The sequence below is a fragment of the Nansenia antarctica genome, assembly GCF_963989245.1.
Source record: "Nansenia antarctica genome assembly, chromosome: 2".
NCBI classification, from domain to species: Eukaryota; Metazoa; Chordata; class Actinopteri; order Argentiniformes; family Microstomatidae; genus Nansenia; species Nansenia antarctica.
Window position 1 is genome coordinate 36,253,721 of NC_137675.1, and position 15,507 is coordinate 36,269,227.

Here is a 15,507-nt window from a genome sequence, read left to right on the forward strand (position 1 = left end):
TCACACGTAAAATGTTGAATTAGACAATAAAAATGCTTTGAAATTGTAAGGATGAATGAATTAATGCTCTTAAAAGTCATTGTATGGGTACAACGAAATTAAAATGCAAACCCTAGGTGCTAACAATCAACACTGTCCTAAGATAATAAAACACAGTCCTAAAATAATAAAACACTGTCCTAAGATCAGGGATTAAAGTTCTCCGTCGCTACGACGGATTTCCGTAAAATTTTTCCAAGTCACGACGGATTTCCGTCAATTGGCTACGGCGCGGGGGAATAAAAAAAAAATTAAAATAAAAAAATCTAACTGCAATTGCGGCATTGCGCCGACGTGGTGGCGGGGGCGCTGTTACGAAAGTTAGCTTTCGTGTTTGCTAGCGAAACAGCTGATAGTTGATGTTGACTGCTCAAGGAGAATACATATTTGAAAGTACAGAATGCCTGAGAGCCTTATATTGCATTATATTACATTATATTTTGAATGGTCATCTGGTGCCTGAATATTGTTTTTTCCTTTACATATACAGGTGCTGGTCATATAATTAGAATATCATCAAAAAGTTGATTTATTTCAGTAATTCCATTCAAAAAGTGAAACTTGTATAATGTATACATTCATTCCACATAGACTGATATATTTCAAGTGTTTATTGCTTTTAATTTTGATGATTATTACTGACAACTAATGAAAACCCCAAATTTAGTATCTCAGAAAATTAGAATATTGTGAAAAGGTTCAATATTGAAGACCCCTGGTGCCACACTCTAATCAGCTAATTAACTAAAAACACCTGCAAACGCCTTTAAATGGTCCCTCAGTCCAGTTCTGTAGGCTACACAATCATGGGGAAGACTGCTGACCTGACAGTTGTCCAAAAGATGACCATTGACACCTTGCACAAGGAGGGCAAGACACAAAAGGTCATTGCTAAAGAGGCAACAGATGGTAACATGGACAGGATCCTTAATGTTCTTGTAAGGTACTTCGATGAGGATATGGGGAAAGTGTTGACCCAGCATCTGGCCTCAAGGATAGTTAACATCGCAGATGCCTCAACCCTCACACACACACGGACAGATATCCTCCAGTCATACAACCTGAACTGGAATCAGGTTGTTGCTATACTGCTGGATAACTGCAATGTGATGAGAGGGAAAAGGTCTGGAGTGGAGACACAAATCCGAAAAGAAAATCCATCACTCCTGGACATCAGCGGAGACACGGTTCACAAATGCAACCAAGGCCCTTTTGAAGCCTTTCCAGGGATTTGTGGATGAATTTTGCTCTGATGTCTACTATGATGTAGAAAAATTCCCCAAACAGAAGGAGCTTTTTGGCGAGTTTCAGTCCTTGCTCCATTTGGAGAAGAAGAGCTTGATCCGTCCCATCAGCAGCAGGTTCCTCCAAATGCTGGATGTGTGCAACAGAATACGGGAGCTTATGGATCCATTGATTGTGCACTTCTACAGCTTCCTGTCTCCTCAAGATCAGCACAAATACAGGTACAATAGCATTAGCATTCTCTTTTTATGTCTGTTTTCTCTGTACTAGCAGGCCCAATTTGCAAAATCTAATTAAATAAATCAGAGCAAATATAGCATTCCTGTTCCCCCAACTGTATAATTATATGCTTTTTGTGATGCAGATGGCTCCTGAACCAGGTTCTTGATCAGCATGCAGTTACATCTGATGAGAAGGCAAGGATCACGGTTCTGCAACTGCAAATGGCAAAATCTGCAGGGACCGGAACTGATGTCAACCAAAACCGGAAGACACGCATCTGTATGCTTTTCTCAGAGTTCAACAAGCTCACAGCCTTGACTGATTTAAACAGAGGTATGTTCTCGGGCTGGGTGATATTGGAAAAAACTGACATTGCAATATTCTTTTTCACTGCAATATATAGGCCTATTGTGATACATAAAAGAAAACTGGCATGCAGGCACGTGTTACAGATTTACTTATCTAACTTAAGATCAGTAAATCTGATTGGCTGACCTGGCATGTAGGAGCAGCCCTTATTGTGCAGCCCTAGCTCAGTCACTTTTGAAGTGGAAAGAAATATACAGAGATGTCTTATCGATTTATTTATTGTTGCATATTTTTCCTGTAATGGAATCTGAGTATGTTACATTACTATGTTTGTGATCAGGAAAGAATAGTAAAACATATTCAGCGACTTTTCTAATCAGGCTTAATTGTGATTTTCAGGTGTACTTCCAACTTTCCAGGTGTTCCTGAAAAAATTGCAGCATGAAAAGCCCATGCTCCACGCACTGCATGCCGAAATGATGCTACTGGTCCGGGAACTTCTTTCCAAGTTCATGAAGCCTGTTCACATCCCCCTGAGTATGAAGGGCTTGTTGAAGCTTGATGTTCAGAAGAGAGACCTGCAGTACCCTGACCAAAGTTGTCTGTGGGGAGATTCAGCTTCTCTACCTTAAACAAGGCTAGAGTGGAGAAAAGGCCCTGGGTGCAGAACGTCTACAGCTCTCTCAGAGAAGGCTACATCAATGCAGCAACATACCTCCTGAAAAACCTTCCCCTCAACAACCACATCATCACCTCTTTGTCTGTGCTGACACCATCATTGATTCTCCACGAATCGGTCCAAGGGGCATTCAACACCTTAGCCAAGGCCTTGCCAAATGCAGTGAAATCTGAGGAGCTTGGTCAACTGAATGAAGAGGTGCGAGCCTACCAGATTGACGCAGATTTAGGAGCACAGGCCAAACACTTTGAGGAGAATACCGAACGAATCGATGTTGACTGGTGGAGTAGGATCTTGGCCAAGAAGACGCCAGAGGGAGGGATGAGATTCCCCATCTTAGGGAAGTTGGTGAAGGCCCTTCTGTCACTGTCATTGTTCACTGGCCCTCTTGTCGAAGGATCATTTAACATCATGGATGACATCATAGAAAAAGACAGGGTCAGGCTGAACATTGAGACATATGAAGGCTTAGCCATTATCAAGTCCCACATGAAGGCAACAGGGAAAACGGCCTCCAAAATGGAAATAATAATAATAATAATAATAATTTATTCGATTTATATAGCGCTTTTCCGAGGCTCAAAGACGCTGACAATATGGGAAAAACGGAAAACACAGAAACAACAAGCAACAGATAACATGAGCACATAGAACACAGAGTTAACGAACGGGGAAGGGGAGGTTGTATGCATGTCCATGGGGGGAGGGGGGTGGCAGGGTTAGGGGAGATGGTTAGGGGTAGGGGAGGTTGTATGCATGTCCAGGGGGGGCGGGGGTGGCAGGGATGGGGGAGATGGCTAGGGGTAGGGGAGGCTGTAGGCATGGGAGAACAGGTAGGTTTTGAGGTGGGATTTAAAAGTGAGGAGTGAGGGTGAGTCTCTGAGTGGTTGAGGGAGAGAGTTCCAGAGGCGGGGTGCGGCTCGTGAAAAGGCACGGTGACCGAAGCCTTTGAGTTTTGAGGGTGGGACAGTGAGGGGAACAATGGATGAGGATCGGAGGGTACGGGTAGGGCGGTGGGGGAGAAGGAGGTCAGTCAGGTAAGGGGGGGGCCAGGCTATGGAGGGCTTTGTATGTGAGGATGAGGACTTTGAATTGTATACGTTCTTTAATGGGGAGCCAGTGGAGAGAGTGGAGGACAGGAGTGATGTGGTCACGGGAGCGGGTGTTTGAGAGGAGGCGTGCAGCAGAGTTTTGGACCATCTGGAGTCTATGGAGGGAGCGGGAGGTGATGCCGGTGAGTAGGGAGTTGCAGTAGTCGAGGCGGGAGGAGATGAAGGCGTGGATGAGGGATTCAGCAGCGGGGGGGGAGAGGCAGTGTCTGATTTTTGCAATGTTTCGGAGGTGGAAGTAGGATGTCTTGACAATGGAACTGACGTGGGGATCGAATGAGAGGGTGGGGTCCAGAATGAAGCCGAGGTTGCGAGCCAGGGGGGAGGGGGTGATGGTAGTGTCGTCAATGGTGAGTGTGATGGGTCCGGTTTTATTGAGGGTGGATTTGGTGCCGATGAGGATGACTTCGGTCTTTTCACTGTTCAGTTTGAGGAAATTGTGTGTGAGCCAGGTTTTTATTGCGGAGATGCAGGTTTCGATGTGAGTGAGGGGTGGGTTCTGGGTGGAGTTTGTGGTGATGTAAATCTGTGTGTCATCGGCATAGCAGTGGAAGTCCAGGTTGAATTGGCGGATGATGTGACCGAGGGGGAGTGTGTAGCAGAGGAAGAGCAGGGGGCCGAGGACTGAGCCTTGTGGGACCCCCTGTGTGACAGAGGAGGAGGAGGAGGTGTGACCGGAGAGGGAGATGAACTAGTGTCTGTTGGTGAGGTAGGAGGTGAGCCAGTCCAGGGCGGTGCCCTCAACACCTAGTTGGCGCAGCCTTTGAAGGAGGATGGAGTGGGACACTGTGTCGAAGGCTGCGCTCAGGTCTAGTAGAACTAGGATGTTGAGGGCACCTGAGTCTGCAGAGGTGAGGAGATCGTTGATTACTTTGACCAGGGCTGTTTCAGTGCTGTGATGTGGGCGGAAGCCAGATTGATGGGGTTCATACAGTTTGTTGGATTGGAGGTGGGAGTGAAGTTGGGCAGCGACAACGCGCTCTAGGGTTTTGGAAAGGAATGGTAGGTTGGAGATGGGGCGGTAGTTGGAGAGATTGGCTGGGTCAAGAGTGGGCTTTTTGAGAATGGGGGTGACAGCGGCAAGTTTGAAGCTTGAGGGAACGTGGCCTTGGGATAGTGACTGATTGAAGAGGGCAGTGAGGTGGGGGATGAGGGCAGGGAGGCAAGCCTTGGTCAGGGTGGTAGGGAGGGGGTCGAGGGAGCAGGTGGTTGTTTTGGAGGCGGTGATGATAGTAGTGATGAGGGAGGAGTCAACAGGGGAGAAAGTAGTGAGAGGAGTAGGGGGAGGGTAGTCAGGAGGGGGGAAGATGACAGCAGGGGGGGCGGGGGTGGTGGAGTTGGAGATGGAGGCAGTCAGTGAGCTATTGATGTGGGAGATCTTGCTGTTGAAGGCGTGGAGAAAGGAGTTGCAGAGGTCAGGGGAGGAAGTTGTGTTATTGTCCGGGGGTTGGAGTAGTGTCTTGACAGTGGAGAAGAGGGTGCGGGGGTTTCGATTGGAGGTGTTGATGAGGGTGGAGTAGTAGGCAGATTTGGCAGCTTGGAGTGCGTCACGGTAGGAGGAGATATGTTGCTTGTAGACTTCAGCATGGACAGTGAGGTGGGTTCTATTGTATAGTCGTTCAAGTTGGCGGCCGGTCTGTTTCATGGTGCGTAGTTCAGGGGTGTACCAGGGGGAGGAGGTGGTGAAGGAGACAGTGATGGTTTTCAAGGGGGCCAGTGAGTCAAGGGAGTCAGAGAGAATGGAGTTGAGTAAGGTGGCATAGTCTTCGGGGTTGGTGGGAGTGGAGTCAGTGGGGAGGGCAGAAGATATGGACTGGGATAGAGTGAGTGGGTTGACAGATTTTATGTTACGGAAAGAGATGGTGCGTTTGATGGGGTGGCGCGGTAGGGGCAGGGGGGCAGAGAAGAGGATGCAGTGGTGGTCAGAGAGTGGGAAAGGAAAAGGGTGGGGGTTGGATATGGGCAGGGAGGCAGAGCAGACAAGGTCGAGTGTGTGGCCTTTTACATGGGTGGGGAAGTTGATGTGCTGGGTGAGGTGGAAACAATCAAGGAGAGAGAGGAAATCAGAGGTGAGGTTGGAGTTGGGTTGGTTGACATGGATATTGAAGTCACCGGTGAGTAGGAGACGGGAAGAAAGGGAAGAGGCAATGGTGAGGAGTTCAGAGAGATCAGACAGAAAAGAGGGGTGTGGCTTCGGTGGGCGGTAGAGTAGGAGTGCAGTTATGGAATTGGGGAGTGAAAAGGCGAGGTATTCGAAGGATGACATGGGTGGGAGGTTGAGGTCCAGTACAGTGACAGTTAGGGTGAGTTTGTGGAGAGCAGCGAGACCACCCCCTCGCTTGGAGAGGCGGGGTTTAGCGATGTAGGTGTAATTAGGGGGGGTGGCCTGGTTGAGTGAGTAGTAGTCCGAGGGTTGTTGCCAGGTTTCAGTGAGGAGAAGTATGTCCAGGTTGTTGTCCAGTATCAGTTCAGATATGACAGGGGATTTGTTGGAGAGAGAGCGAGTGTTCAACAGTGCAAGGGAGATAGATGGGGGAGCAGGAGGGAGAGAGCGGAGGTTTGAGGGGTCAGCGGTGCGGTGTGGGGTGATGACAGGTGAGCGAGAGTTAGTCCAGAATGAGGGGATGTTTGTGCCTTCAGGGTGGTGTAGAGTCCGGTGTCGGTGTTGCTGGGAGCCTCGGTGGATGTAGCGGCGGCGGCGAAGAATGCCTGCCTTGGTGGCGGCGGTGGCAGCAGCAGCAGTGAGGCGATGGTTATGGTTCAGTGAGTGAAGGTCAGTGGCAGTATAGGTGAGTATGATGGGCGGGGGTCCAGGGCAAAACGATAGGAGCAGCAGGAGGGTGAGTCCAAGTTGGAGATGAAACCAGAGTACAGGTGGGAGTAGTTCAGTGGATAGGTTGGGAGTGACTAGTAGTTGGTGGGCAGTGAGTTGTGTAAACATGGCAGTGGACCAGAGTGACAGCGTGGTGTTGTTGTTGTTGTTGTCATTTGTGTTGCTAGCTTGGGACTGAACCCGCGCGGCCAGCCAGCCTAACCGTGCCATGCCAGCGACCAAATCCTGCAGTAGTGAGTGAAGGCCGGGAAGGACTGACACTCACCTGCGGAGATGGCAACCCCCGAACCGGGGAGGGAGTGGTGGCTACCTCCCGGGACGGGCGTAGTAGCACAGCACAGCCGGGCTAGCGATGTCTGAGAGCGGCGCGCAGCGGGTCGGTCAGCAACACAAAGCCGGGGGACAGGAACGATGAGGCGGTGAACACTGCAGTCCGGTAGTGGAGGCGATGGATACTGTAGTCCGGTAGTGGAGGCGATGGGTACTGTAGTCCGGTAGTGGAGGCGATGGGTACTGTAGTCCGGTAGTGGAGGCAGTGAGAGGCGGGAGGTGGCGGGGGGGGAGAGCAGCAGAGGTCGGCGAAAAGTAAAAAAATAAAAAGCGGAGACCTCCGGGGGAAGACGGGCACACAAAACAAGGTAGACGCCAAAAACAAGAAACCAGGACAGGATACAAAAAGACAGGATACAAGAAGACAGGACCGGGAGACAGAAGCGGCAGTCACAGCGCTTGACGCCAGCGTGCTCTGAACCCGGAAACAGCAAACCGCAAACAGCTACGGCAAACGCAACAGGACAATTGCAAACGCTCAGCAAACGCACGCACCCTGCCGCCGCCACCGCCGTTCTCAGCATCGACGAGGAGGAGGAGTGAAATCAGCCCTGCACTGAGGAGCTTGTGCCTGTCTTCTTATGAGAGATACCAAAGTCATCTGAAGAAGCAGAAGGAGAACATTGACAAGCAAAAGGAAAGGAAACTGATGGAAGCTGTGAAAGTCCTCTCAGCAGTTAGGGTAAGAAAAGTAACCGAAAAGTTAAAGAAAGGTTCCACCTCTTCTGCTCCTGCAAGAGCCTCCTCCTCCACTCTTGGAGTCACAGCCATTTCACCTGTTAGAGCCTCCACCTCCTCCTCCTCCTCCACTCCTGGTGTCAGAGCCACTGCATCTACTACAGCCTCCTCCTGCTCCTCCTCCTCCTCCACTCCTGGAGTAAGAGCCACTGCACCTGCTACAGCCTCAAAATCCTCCTCCTCCACTCCTGGAGTAAGAGCCACTGCACCTGCTACAGCCTTTAAATCCTCCTCCTCCACTCCTTGAGTCAGAGCTACTGCATCTACTACAGCCTCAAAATCCTCCTCCTCCACTCCTCGAGTCAGAGCTACTGCATCTACTACAGCCTCAAAATCCTCCTCCTCCACTCCTGGAGTCAGAGCTACTGCATCTACTACAGCCTCAAAATACTCCTTCTCCATCCCTGGAGTCAGAGCCACTGCATCATATTCTAGAGCCTCCTCCTCCTCCTCCTCCTCCACTCCTGGAGTCAAAGCCACTTCACCTGCTACAGCCTCAAAATCCTCCTCCTCCACTCCTGGAGTCAGAGCCACTTCATCTAGAGCCTCCTCCTCCTCCTCCTCCCCCTCCTCCACTCCTGGAGTCAAAGCTGGTCCCACAGAAGAAACCCTGAAACGGACGTCAGGTGTAGCCAAGCTTCAGGCATATCACTTACATTTTGAAACCTAAAGCAGTGGACTCATCTCTTTGCATTCTGAGTAAGTAAGACTACTCTACTTAACCTGGACTACTTATAGTGGATACCTGTGTTGTTTATTAAGTTTAATAGTTTAAAGTTGTAAGTTGTTTAGTAAGTGGTAGTGTTGTAACTGTCTATTTTAAAAGACAAAGCCTGGCAGAATAAGTCTAGTGAAACCACCAACCCCCCTGAGTAGGTGCTAATCTGCAAGTAGGAGGAGCCTCTGTCCTGTATATATGGAATAGCCCAGGGGACATTTGACTCATACATTTTGAAACCTAAAGCAGTGGACTCATCTCTTTGCATTCTGAGTAAGTAAGACTACTCTACTTAACCTGGACTACTTATAGTGGATACCTGTGTTGTTTATTAAGTTTAATAGTTTAAAGTTGTAAGTTGTTTAGTAAGTGATAGTGTTGTAACTGTCTATTTTAAAAGACAAAGCCTGGCAGAATAAGTCTAGTGAAACCACCAACCCCCCTGAGTAGGTGCTAATCTGCAAGTAGGAGGAGCCTCTGTCCTGTATATATGGAATAGCCCAGGGGACATTTGACTCATACATGCGACTAGTGAGAACACCTGTCAGTCGTTGGCATTAGTGGTCGTTAGTGGGAGGGGCTACAAGCCTGCTAGTTGTTAGCAATTACTGAGTCTCCATTCAAATCTGGCCTGTCTGAGAGCGACAGCCTCTGCGACAGCCTCCTGACACTAAGACTCCTGACACTAAGACGGGAGTCTATCTGTGGGAGTCCATCAAGGAAGGCCTGAGAGGAAGCCAGGGTACTAAGTACCTTCTCTTCCGGCTGTTTGTAGTGTTGCTGTCTTCTCTAGTCACTCCGGTCTACTGAGTGCGCTTAGCTACTCCTAGTTCTGTTGGTTCCTTAGCCCTCTTCCCCTCTACAGACTTTTGTCACAATGTGCTTTCTCCCTATCCCTGTTCTCCTGACACTCAGGAGGACACCTAGATGCTACATCCCCCCTCGCAAACCTTCCAATCTCATCTACCCACCTCTTTCTACTGACCATGACTTTATCGCCGCAGGCGGTCTCTGGAATTGCCAGTCGGCGGTCCGGAAAGCTGACGCTATCTCAGCTTATGCATCTCTTATGGCCCTCAATTTCCTTGCTCTCACTGAAACCTGGATCACACCAGAAAACACTGTTACACCGGCAGCCCTCTCTGCCGCCTACTCCTTTTCTCATTCCCCTAGACCCTCTGGTCGAGGGGGAGGCACAGGACTCCTCATCTCGCCCAAGTGGTCACACACTGTCCTTCCCCTGGCACACTTGTCTACATCCTCCTTTGAATTTCATGCTGCTTTTGTCTCCTCCCCGGTCAAACTCCACATTGTCGTCATCTATCGCCCCCCAGGCCAGCTCGGTGACTTCCTAGGCGAGATGGATGGCCTTCTCAGCTCCTTCCCTGATGATGGCACTCCGCTCGTACTATTAGGTGACTTCAATTTCCAATCTGAGAAGCTTCTCTCATCTGGACTACTTGACCTTCTCCTCTCCTTCGGCCTTACCCTGTCCCCCTCTCCTCCGACTCATAAGGCAGGCAATCAACTCGACCTTGTCTTCACCAGATCTTCCCACACTTCCAACCTTACCGTTACCCCTCTCCCAGTTTCTGATCACCACTTTATATCCTTCTCCCTTCCCCTCAAAACTTCCTCTTCCCTCTCAGCCTCTAACCACTTAAGACCCTCTCGTCGTAACCTACGTACCCTGTCCCCCATCACCCTCTCTTCTTCTGTCCTATCCTCCCTACCCTCTGTCGAATCCTTCTCCCTTCTATCCACTGATGCGGCATCATCAACCCTCCTGTCCGCTCTCACCTCATCCTTCGACACCCTCTGTCCACTAACCTTGAAGCCAGCTCGATCCTCTCCTCGAGCTCCCTGGCTCTCTGAAACGCTACATGCTTGTAGACTAGAGCTCAGAGCAGCTGAGAGGAAATGGAGAAAAACTGGCCTTTCTGAGGACCTTAACCTCTATCACTCTCTCCTTGCCAACTACGCCTCCTCGGCATCAGCTGCTAAAACATCCGACTATCATTCAAAAATACATTCTTCTGCCTCTAATCCTAGAAAACTGTTCTCCACTTTCTCTTCACTCCTGAATCCACCTCCTCCCCCTCCTCCTTCCTCCCTGTCCGCCGATGACTTTGTCACCTACTTTGAAAAAAAGGTGGACGACATCAGCAGCACCTTTGTCCCCCCACCGCTCCCTCCTCCCACTAACAATGCTAACACTGTTCCCACTAACAATGCTAACACCCCTTCCAAACTCTCCCCTCGACACTCGATCTCTGGATTGTCATCTTTTTCCCCCCTCTCCCCCGATGAGATTCTCACACTTATCACATCAAAGCGGGCAACCACATGCCCTCTTGACCCCATCCCCACCCCCCTTCTCCAATCCATTTCCGCCGACATCCTTCCTTACCTTACCACCCTAATCAACTCCTCCCTATCCACTGGATCTGTCCCAGCGGCCTTCAAAATAGCCAGAGTCAAGCCTCTCCTCAAGAAACCTACCCTTGACCCATCATCTGTCCACAACTACAGACCTGTATCCCTTCTCTCCTTCCCTTCCAAAACCCTTGAACGCGCGGCATCTAAACAACTGACTGACTATCTCCGGAAGATGGATCACTTAGACCCCCACCAATCCGGCTTCAAGGCTGGGCATTCCACTGAGACTGCGCTCCTTGCTGTCACGGAAGCCCTCCACTCTGCCCAAGCTTCCTCCCTCTCCTCTGTTCTCATTCTCCTTGACCTGTCTGCTGCCTTCGACACAGTCAATCACCAGATCCTTCTCTCCATCCTCTCAGACCTGGGCATCTCTGGGCATCTCTGGGCATCTCTGGGCATCTCCTGGTTTTCTTCCTACCTGGCGGGCCGCTCCTACCAGGTGACCTGGAGAGAATCGCTATCTTCTCCACGAACCCTCTCCACTGGAGTTCCCCAGGGTTCCGTCCTAGGGCCCCTACTCTTCTCCCTCTACACCAAGTCTCTTGGCTCGGTAATCTCTTCACATGGGCTCTCCTACCACAGCTACGCAGACGACACTCAACTCTTCCTGTCCTTCCCCCCGTCTGATGTACACGTGGCAACCCGTATCTCAGCATGTCTCGCTGACATTTCAACTTGGATGGCTGACCACCATCTCAAGCTCAATCTTAATAAGACAGAGCTCCTCTTCATCCCCGGGAAAGCCTGCCCTCTCCAAGACTTCTCCATCACAGTGGAAAACTCTACTGTAACCCCCTCCCTGACAGCCAAGAACCTTGGAGTGATCCTGGATAACCGACTATCCTGTGCGGAGAACATTGCAGCAACGGCTCGCTCCTGCAGATTCGTCCTCTACAACATCAGAAGGATACGACCATTCCTTACCAGAGAGGCAGCGCAACTCTTGATCCAGGCACTGGTCATCTCCCGCCTGGATTACTGCAATGTACTCCTGGCTGGGCTCCCCGCTTCAGCCATTAGACCTCTGCAGCTCATCCAGAATGCTGCTGCCCGGCTGGTATTCAACCTCCCCAAATACTCGCATGTTACCCCTCTCCTTCGCACCCTGCACTGGCTCCCGATAGCAGCTCGCATCAGATTCAAGACCCTGGTGCTTGCATACCAGGCAGCTAAAGGGACAGCCCCTGCCTACCTGAAGGAAATGGTAACCCCCCAAACCCCTGCCCGCTCACTCCGCTCCTCCACCTCGGCTGGCCGACTGGCCCCACCTCCTCTACACAGCAGTCGGGCTGCCCGATCACGTCTCTTCACAACACTGGCTCCCCGCTGGTGGAATGAGCTCCCCACGGCTGTCAGAACGGCAGAGTCACTACCCATCTTCCGTCGTAGACTGAAGACCCATCTCTTCAGGTTACATCTTAACTGCTCCTCCTGAGACATCTTCTGACCCTCACCACTACGTCTCCTAAAGACACCCGCTTTCCCCTCTACTGTGTCCCTAAGAACTTCTATTGCCCCCCTTGTACTGTTTCTCAGTTTCTCCAGTAATAAAAAAAAATAAAAAAATATTTTAGTAGAAGGCGATAATAGGGAGAAGGTTTTTCCTTCTATCAGTGGCCCCGGGCCCGAGCTAGAGTACTCTTCCTGCAACGAATGGTGGACTGCTGATTCACATGCTTAGTATTCAAATGTATTGATTGTAAGTCGCTTTGGAATAAGGCGTCTGCTAAATGCCAAAAATGTAAATGTAAATATCACTTCACTGCCAAAAAGCAGAAAAAAGTGAAAAGCACTATAGTAAGTATTACACTTATTATTATTTAATGCTGTTTTGGTCTTTTTCAGTGATCGCTCACTTCAAAACAAAAACTGTGTTTGTTTGGTGTTATACTAGACAGCTGCCATCTCAAGGTGGGTCTTACTATTAACCTGAAAAAAATGTCAGTATGCATACAGTATGCATCTAAATTTCGTTGTTTGGTACCTGTACTGTAGCAATGACAAATAAAGTCCATTCCATTCCATACAGTAGCATTGCATAGTCTTAACATCATATGTTTCTTTTACCTGCACAGAAACTGGCTGATTGCAGACACCAAAGACTAGAGGAACCTCTGGATGCAGAAGATGTGTGGATTAAGTGCAATACAAGACACATTCAGTTCATGTGTTTTTTTGTGTTTTTAGTTCCTTGTTCAAGTTGTAAGCTTGCTCCGTTGGCACAATGTAAATAAAAAACTTGCACTAAGAAAGTTATGTAGATGGTTGATGATTTGTATGTCAGAGTCAACCCTTGCAATAAGTATCAATTTTATTTCATGAATTGAAAACAGCATTGATATCACATAAAAGCAAACTGGCAATAGAAAAGCTGTTCAAAAGAATCTTCTTCCCTTAAAACGCTAACGTTATAAAATACAAACATATAGTGGAGGTTAAAATGAGAATATGACTTGGCTTGAACACATTTTCAGTCAGGAGATTATGTTTTGCTTTAATCCCTGTAAGATAATAAAACACCATCCATAGGTAATAAAACACTCTCCTAAGATAATAAAACACTGTCCTAAGATATTAAAACACAGTCCTAAGATATTAAAACACAGTCCTAAGATAATAAAACACTGTCCTAAGATAATAAGACAATGTCCTAAAGCGGGGTACACACAAGGAATTTCAAAATCTTAACAGAAATCTTATCTGAGACAGACCCCACACATGAAGAAACAAAATCTTGGATTTGAACAGCCTTGATCGTGTTTTGTGTGGTGTGCGCCAATTTCCCCATTTCAGCACCCCACAGACACAGATTTTCGTTACTCCAAACTCTCTAGTCTCGTTCCCCTCACTTCTTGATTGGCGAGCAGGGTTGCCAGATGGGAATGACATTTTCCACCCTAACCACAGTCTAAAACCGCTAATTTTACCAAACAATCTGGCAACCCTATGGTTTCTGGTCGGAAGTATTGAACGCATTTCACATTTACGATTGCCGGCCACGCCCATTTTCCGAGCAGGTTGCCGGGAGAGTTGATTGCACAATTGAAGAGAATTGACTCTTAACACACCTCACACCACAGGATTTTGTTATTGGAAAATGTTAAGATCCATCTGATAACCGGGCGTTTTCTGTCGTTTTCAGACAAACCGAAAATCCTTGTGTGTACCCCGCATTAGATAATAAAACACTGTCCTAAGATATTAAAACAGTCCTAAGATAATAAAACACTGTCCTAAGATAATAAGACACTGTCCTAAGATAATAAAACACTGTCCTAAGATAATAAAACACTGTCCTAAGATAATAAGACACTGTCCTAAGATAATAAGACACTGTCCTAAGATAATAAAGCACTGTCCTAAGATATTAAAACACTGTCCTAAGATAATAAAACACAGTCCTAAGATAATAAAAAACAAGAATGAGACATGAATAGCCGTAAATAGGGGGATATACCGAAAAGTAATCAGTAGGAAACTTATATACACTATATGGCCTATTCACAGGGGTCGTTTATAGACAGGGGGGTGTTAGCATGTAACTATGTAGTTTTATAAACATATAAACATATGAACTAGTAAACTTATATACAGTATATGTTAACCTAAACACAAGAATGTAAACGTATTGCACAGTTATAGAACATTGCACTATTCCCTAAGGAGTATGCAAAGCCATCCAAGGCAAGCCTTTATTGCTAGTACAGGACTGTCCCTCAGGGGCCACCACCTCTCTGCTGCCCTCTAGTGGTGGCTGAACCACCACACCCACACCTCTCTTCTGCCCTCTAGTGGTGGCTGAACCACCACACCTCTCTGCTGCCCTCTAGTGGTGGCTGAACCACCACACCCACACCTCTTTGCTGCCCTCTAGTGGTGGCTGAACCACCACACCCACACCTCTCTGCTGCCCTCTAGTGGTGGCTGAACCACCACACCCACACCTCTTTGCTGCCCTCTAGTGGTGGCTGAACCACCACACCCACACCTCTCTGCTGCCCTCTAGTGGTGGCTGAACCACCACACCCACAGCTTCTCCCTCCAGCCTGAGAGCTCCCATCACTCCCTTCACTTGGGTTTAGTTTTTTCGGATTATGTTGAAGGTTGATCCAATGCTGTTTATGAAGCTAATCCTGAGTGCACCGATCTTTACAATGTTCCCCATGTTTCTGTCATGCTTGTGTCATAAAGTCCATGGTTATTTCAGCTCTCCGCTGGACTTCTTTGGGGTTTCTTGTCGTATCAGCTGCAGAATGTCTACCTACACCTTATTTTGATTTCACTAACTTTTCTTAGTTTTTGGGGAGCGGCTGCACACCTACTGCAATCTAAATAACTCTGTGAATAACTAAATAACTCTATTCATGCTGTCACGTCTACCAATTCCTCCCCCTTACAGCAAGATACCCAGTTTCATCCAAATCTTTGCTCCAGAGGGAGCCTTGGTCTTCCACGAGAAAGCTTGGAATGCCTATCCCTACTGTCGCACCAGTGAGTGTACATGTGTGTGTGTGTGTGTGTGTGTGTGTGTGTGTGTGTGTGTGTGTGTTTGGGGGATGGGGGTGGGGGGGCAATGGCAATGTAAAGCCATGTCAAGACCCATATATGATTTTTTTCTTTATATCCAAATTCAGATCTAATTTTTTACTAGCTTTCTGAAAGCAAGAAAACACTTGGAAACACATGAATTATGACCTTGTGTTTGTGGTATGGGTACACAGCTACATTTAATATAGACAGACACATTTCATATAGACAGCTACATTTCATATAGACAGCTACATATCATATAGACAGCTACATGTCATATAGACAGCTACATGTCATATAGACAGCTACATTTAAT

General features: G+C 48.2%; 1 protein-coding gene across 2 annotated transcripts in view; it reads left to right on the forward strand.

The window, feature by feature from the left end:
* pitpnbl (phosphatidylinositol transfer protein, beta, like) overlaps window positions 1-15,507 on the forward strand; it is an 88,652-nt gene that overhangs the window by 55,463 nt on the left and 17,682 nt on the right. The window contains exon 4 of one of the 2 annotated variants that reach the window (XM_080524391.1): window positions 15,061-15,166. In XM_080524391.1, coding sequence (XP_080380517.1) covers window positions 15,061-15,166 — 106 coding nt within the window. The remainder of the gene's footprint in view (window positions 1-15,060; window positions 15,167-15,507) is intronic. The other variant, XM_080524392.1, reaches the window with a different exon arrangement.